We start from the raw sequence: 6,680 nt of genomic DNA, 5'->3' as shown, positions 1-6,680 counted from the left end.
GAGAACGAACCATGGAGGCTGTACCTCAACAGGTATGTAGGTGTCTCGAAAACAGATCTATACCGCGAGGAGAAACTTAAAAAGACGTTTGTTCCATCGATTACCAATCTTAACAATTATCTTGGAAGTATATGTTCGGGACAGAAGGATTAAATATTGCTCTTTACGACAAAGACATCAAGCCGCTTTAAGTCGTCACTGAACTACGTTGCACCAATATGTTCATCATTGAAATGTTATCTACTCAGTCGCAGACGTGTTTCACACAGTCAGTGGAATGATCGCACACCACTCTAGATCACAAATAAGGCTACTGAGTGTTCTTAAACGCTATAGGTCTTGTGTTTTTATGCTGCACGGTGTCGGCTTTATGCCTCTCTTTTTATGTTCAGATACCAGTCTTATAAGATATGAATGGATATCCGAGAAGCGCAGGTAATTAATAATGGTCCCATGCCATCAGTGACCACCTACACTCAGCGATGAAGGGAATACACATAAGTTGATTGTTTCAAAACATATTTAATATCGTTATTTTGTGTATTTTTAAGCACGTTTGCCGAGCGTGTAGGTGGGTGGAGCATGACCCACGGAGTAGGACACCGGAGAAGCATGCTGAGTGTAGAAAACAGGAGCTGCTCGCTGAGCATAGGCTACAGGACCAGTGTGGACAGCTTGCAGTGTCACCGGGGAGGCATGCACAGCCTGCAGAGTGACTGGTGCTGGTTGAACTGCCTTCACAACGACCGGCGCTGGGCGAACAACCTTTACGACATCTGGATGTGGGCCTTCAACGGCGGCGGAGACGGTAGCGGCGTCGGCTGGCTCGGACGTCTTGGTGCCTGGTTCGTTGGTGTCGACGGTGGCGCGAAAACCGGCAGCGTCGGCGACGTAGTTGACGGTACGGTGGACGCCAGCAGCGTCCGTGTAGCTGTACGAGCCGACCTTGCCATTGAACTCGTCACCGGTCTCTTGCCTGGTCAGACGTGTTCCGAACTCATCGGTGTTATCATATTCGAAGCTGTAGGGTTGGGGAGGCTGCGTGAGGGCGAAGAATCATGTCATAATGAGCCATAAATTTGTGGGGTAAACGAACAGTGAACTTTATATATATATATATATATACACTGTGTTGTTTTGTTTGCATTTGTTAGTGAAGTCGTCGACACATGGGCTTACCAGAAAGTAAAGCCGCGGATATTATCCATGTGCGTATGGGCGGCATTCGGCTTTACCTTTATCTACCAATAGAACTGGTGCTTGTTTAAGATGTCTAATTTAGCGATTGCATTATCTCACATATTGGGTATTGAAATGTATGTTAAAACGTCGAGGTAACTTTTTATTGTTGTGTGAAATATGCCTACAATTTGAATGAAAACAGGCAGAATTACTTCAGCGTCACACATATACACTGCAAAAATAGAATTCAGTCAACTTTCTGCATATATTGGATGCCCTTCTATTTTGCCACATATGGTAGCTATTGGATTTGAGCTGCAACTATATAAAAAGCTGTTTTTCGATCGAGCACTACAAATATCGTTATTATAATTAATATTAAAAATGAAATGTGCATTTCCAATTAAGAAAAACATAGAACACGAGCTGATTGGCATATATTCTGTGTCGTGTTCAAGAAAGCGCCTGATAACAGTAAACCGTGCGAGGATACATGAGGCCTCGGAACCTATCGAAATGCGTGTCTTCTGCATTGAATTTTACATCATCTCAATTGAACAATGGAGTAGATATCTTTTTTTAAATATTTTACAGACTAGTAGCCACAAGATATAGTGTGTGCTGTGCCAATATAATTTCTTCATATTTTACGATGATTGAAATATAGGATTAATCCCTTCAAGTTTGTACCCTCTTATAGACATTTTACTTAGATCTAGTGGCATGCTTTTAAATAATTATGGTTCGATATTTTTCGTGGTGCAAATACTTACATAAAAATACATTTTAATTCACACAGCTTGTTGAATATATTTCGCTATGTTCCATCTTCATTTTATCTTTGTTACCTTATGAAAAAAATATCTAAAAACAGTGATTATTATCAATAATTATTGGCGACGTTACAAGCTGGAACAACAGAATGAAGACCGAAACTGTAGAACTGCTAAGCCTGCTGCCCCCAGTGCCTTTAGCTGTTGGGAGCCTGGTTGAAATGAAGTGTACTATCATAGCATATTCTAAAGTTTTCACAAACTTTCCCATCACTTAACATGCCAAAGGTCCTCCATAAGGCGTTTCGCTATATAAGCTATCACTTGGATGTTTCAGCCGGTTTTTTCTTTCAGTGTAACTCGCTAAATGTAAGAAACACGCATCAAATTCGTGTGTCATCATCTTAATTTTGCAACAATACCTTGAAGCACTTGTAGGAAACTATGCATGTACTCACGTTATCCTCGACAGTAACTTGAGCGGCCACGTAAACACACAGGCAGCACAGAAGAAGCTGAAACCAAGAAATACATATTATACCATCTACCGCCACAGGCATGGGAAACATTTGTAACAAACGTCCTGGAACCTGTAGGGATCTATGAATCTCTTGGAAATGTAAAATGACCAAAATTAACCATGTGTATCTTTAAAAAGAACGCGATCAAAACGTAACGGTTTTAAAGGTTTTCTAACATGAAGGTGGTATTGAATTTCAGAGAATTCAGAATTGATTCCTGGTATTTTAGGACAATTTAGCCAGGCGCCTACTGAAAAACTACTAGGGGCAATCAAGTACCTTGGAGAACATGATAAGGGCTGTTCGTCTCGGTAAGAAGTCAAACTAGTGATGCTCTGCCATTCGCGGGCTGCTTTTATACCGTTCTAAAACTCTGAAGAAATCAAAGACGGTAGCCTGGTATGCATATTAGCAAAGAACGCGAGGTTGTTTTACAGTCCCGTTCATTGCTTAAGCGCGTAACTGATTTTGAAGTGAAAGAATGTGAGAAGAGCACGTTTGGTAATGGTTGCACAGTACGTTTCATCACCTAGAGTACTAGCAGCATGAGAAAATTGGCTGCGACTTTCGTTTCCAAAATACTATCATGCATGAAATGCAGTATTTTCCGTGCGATAGTATAAACGTACTTAAACGACGTTAATGTGTCGTTTCGGAGAAAGAAGAACGTTTATTGTGATTAATGTCCGCACTTCACTGAGTGGAGAAACGTGATGCATGGGGCATGTGACACCAATTTCCTCGCCAAATTTACCGGGGAAACTCAAATGGTGTTTAGGTCATGTGACGTCACTTTTCCTTCTCGATTTAGTGGTAAAATCAATTGATGTATTTATCATGTGTCATCACGTCAGGTTATGCTAATTGGCCCGCTAAATTTAGCGGGCCCGCTTAAGCTCCAGCCCCCCCAGATGTAGCGGGTACACCGAATTGGTGTATAGGTCACCGGACATCAGAGCACGCCATATCAATTTTCCCGCTTAATTTAGGGCTAAACAAAATTAGTTTACGGGTGCTGACGTGAGTCACGTGGCATTAAATTTTCAGGTAAATTTAGTGGGAAATGTGGTTTGGTGTAGACGTCACGTGACGTCAAATTACGTGATGTTAATGTTTCTGCCAAATTTAGGGGGAAAAGTGAAAAAGTGTTTTGGTCCCTTGACATCAATTTCCCCGCCGACTTTGGCTAAAAAACGTTATTTACCAAAGCTTCACGTGACATCGATTGACATCCCGTGACCTATACACTAATTTGATTTCTTCACTAAATTTAGCTGGAAATTCACGGACGGAGGGACACCATTTTTAAAATGCGGGAGTGTTCAAAACTCATTACAATGTTTTCAGCTTGATGAGCTAGTAATGCTATCAACGTGTCATGATTCACGTGGTTACCTCGAGTCAGAATTTCGACGTATGCAAGGAAGAATTTTTGAATTTTACGTAGCGTGCCTTATTTCATATGCGTAGCGTGTAGTCCAAATATCTGCATCGAATCCTAAAAACGACGTTGATATTCCCGCAACCATTGCATTTCACGCATATTTCACGTCATTCCATGTGGCATTTTGCTTCTTCTGTTTATACTGCTTTCACAATTTTCGCGTACAAATGGAAAGCATACAGTATTTGGCTTAATTTGTTAAAATTTAAATCATCTACTGATGTTTTATATTGCCTTAGCACTGTCATATGTCTTTTAAAATGTTACATGACAATTATAAGAAAGATGTGGACAAACTATTCGCGCTTTTGTCTTGTAGCGAAAGCATTCTTGGCATTGCAAATAATTTGAAACCATTAGAGCATATGGCTAATATCTGATTCCTTCATAGGGAAAGGCAGTGCTCGTCATGTTCCTACTTGTTTTTTTTTGCCATGGCTTTAATGATCAGGATGTGTAAGCAACTTTCCCACTTGTTCATTTTTATGTGGTAATTGCAGTTAATCATGAGAGCGTGATCTAAGTTGTGAGGTTCGGGATCGGAGTTGGAAAATACCAGTTGTGATAATACCAGTGCAAAATAACTAACATGGTGCAAGTACATTTGCGCTGCAAGGCACGCGCTTTAACATCTATGTCCTTGAAGTTTAAGGTTATGTTTCCTCAAATGGAGGCCCTATGTTCTGGATATTTATCACACACACGCCGTTAGTATAGATCAGGGGTGGCCAGGCTGGCCCAGTCGAAGAGCCGCAGACAAAACCACCAAAGTTCGAAGAGCCTCGGGGGGTGGGGGCAAACTTTTGTCCCGAGCAATAAACGAAACTCGAACTACTTTCAATCTTTCCGCGTCAAAAGCAGTCCAATTATGCGTAAGGCAGCACTAGCACGACACTACAAAAGCGCAACGTGTCTTTCAATTTAAAACGCGTTCCATTTCTTTTTTGTGTGTGTGTGTGTGGGGGGGGGGGGTAGGGGGTTGGGGGGGGATGGTAGAAGGGGTTAGGGGAGGGAGCCGCGAGCCGCACTTTAACAAGCGACGAGCCGCAGCTTGCCCACCCCTGGTATAAACAATACAAGTATGTGAAAAGTGAGAAGGCAATATCAGAATCATTCATTGTATAATTAATATAATGAATGCGACCTAGGACGTACCCCGCGAGACAAACGAGAAAAGCCAATAAAGTTGGAACACAAAACACAAATATCTTTCCAAAAATTAAAACACAAGATGCACTCAAACTCAGAAGTGCGAAAGGAAAAGATAAAATATCGGGCGTATTTCTCAAGACAGAAATTTTCGCGGGTGAAAACAAACCTCGTTAAAATGATATCTTAATATTTTTTTCCAATATACTATAACAAAATTATGAAACAGATGTTGCATAATCTTGATTCTAACAGAATATGACGTGCCCTCGAACCACATTAAATAATCGAATTTTTTACCTCCACTTGGATTATTGTATGAGGTGTGTGGTATTATATAATACGGTTTTACATATATTTTGATGTCTAAGTATATTGATGGCATACCCACTCTTAACATCAAAGTTTGCTGCGCTATATTTCCCCTGTTCTGTGTCATATTTTCAACTTATCACTTAAACAAGGACTTTTCCATGAGCTCTGAAAGTACGCCGTTGCTGTCCCTGTATTAAAATGAGGTGATTTTTGTTTAGCTAGTAATTATCGTCCGCTGTCATAATTATGTGGGTTTGCAAAAGTTTTTGAAAAATTTGTTCATAAGCGTGTTTGTTTTTACCTGAACAAGATGATATCTGATGAACCACATGTTTTTTTATTAAATAGGTCTGTAGAGTCCCATTTGTGTTCGTTTTTAAGTTACACCGCGCCATTAGTTACTTGTAGAGGTAAAGTTTACTCCATCATCTAGACATGTTTAAAGCATTTGACTGCGTTAGGCACGATTTATTGTTCAACAAGCTGGCCTCACATTGTTTTAGCCCGCATTTGTGTAGATGATTTCATAGCTACTTGTGTGATGGTCGCAATTCTTTTCGAGTCAATGGCATGTTCTCCGAACAGTTTATTTCACCGTCTGGAGTGCCGCAGGGCTCAATTCTTGGCCCGCTTTTGTTCCTGTTTTTTGTAAATAACATTGCTTATTGTGTTAAAAATACTATCATCCTTCTGTTTGCTGACGATGCTAAGTTATTCCTAAGTCTGAAGTCATGTTTCGGCTGCTCTCTTCTCCAAGCCGATCTACATCGAGTTTCGAGATGGTGTTTAGAAAACAGCCTGTTACTTAACCCCTTAAAATCCAAATCAATTGTGTTATCCAGGAAGCGTGATTTTGTGTCTTTTGCATATTACCTAGGCGTATGAATTCCTCCAGTCTCCTTTATCACGGATCTTGGAGTGTATATTGATAGCACACTTTCTTTGAACCATCATGTCTTCGCTCAGCGTTGGGGACGTTAGGAATAGATTTGAAGAATTTTTGTCAATTTTGAACTCCCTGTTGCTTGCTACTCTTATTCAAGTCCCCAGTTCGATAGTGACTGAAATTAGCCTCAGTCATTTGGAATTCATCGACTCTGTCGCAAGAGCCAGCTATTGAAAATATGCAAAAACGAATGGTAAAATTTTATATGACGGCTAGATTGGAAAAAGGTATTTTTATCACTACGAAACATTCCTTCGTGAATTTTCGCTGCATAAATTGGTCATGAGAAGGTAGTACAGAGACTTTCGATTCCTTCAGAAAGTTGTTCATGGCAGGATGAATTCGGCGGC

The 6,680-nt window shown here is 40.5% G+C and overlaps 1 protein-coding gene across 1 annotated transcript; it reads right to left on the bottom strand.

Annotated features, from left to right (window-relative positions):
* Nucleotides 1–502: 502 nt before the first annotated feature.
* Nucleotides 503–2,772, bottom strand: LOC120844729 (cuticle protein 16.8-like). The gene is made up of 3 exons (XM_040216651.1): nucleotides 2,756–2,772; nucleotides 2,414–2,470; nucleotides 503–1,038 (listed from the first exon to the last, which is right to left on the bottom strand). The coding sequence occupies exons 1-3, from the start codon at nucleotides 2,765–2,767 to the stop codon at nucleotides 547–549; spliced, it is 561 nt and encodes a 186-aa protein (XP_040072585.1). The 5' UTR covers nucleotides 2,768–2,772; the 3' UTR covers nucleotides 503–546.
* Between the last annotated feature and the right edge of the window lie 3,908 nt (nucleotides 2,773–6,680).

Source organism: Ixodes scapularis, unplaced genomic scaffold (genome assembly GCF_016920785.2).
Source record: "Ixodes scapularis isolate PalLabHiFi unplaced genomic scaffold, ASM1692078v2 PGA_scaffold5__190_contigs__length_132052651, whole genome shotgun sequence".
Lineage (NCBI taxonomy): Eukaryota > Metazoa > Arthropoda > Arachnida > Ixodida > Ixodidae > Ixodes > Ixodes scapularis.
This window is presented reverse-complemented; position numbering and strand designations above follow the sequence as displayed.

Excerpts from the sequence above, each read along its gene's own strand:
- LOC120844729 (XM_040216651.1), bottom strand. Across the intron at positions 1,039-2,413 it reads AAGTTACTGTCGAGGATAAC|CCTCCCCAACCCTACAGCTT; the intron begins GTGAGTACATGC and ends GCCCTCACGCAG.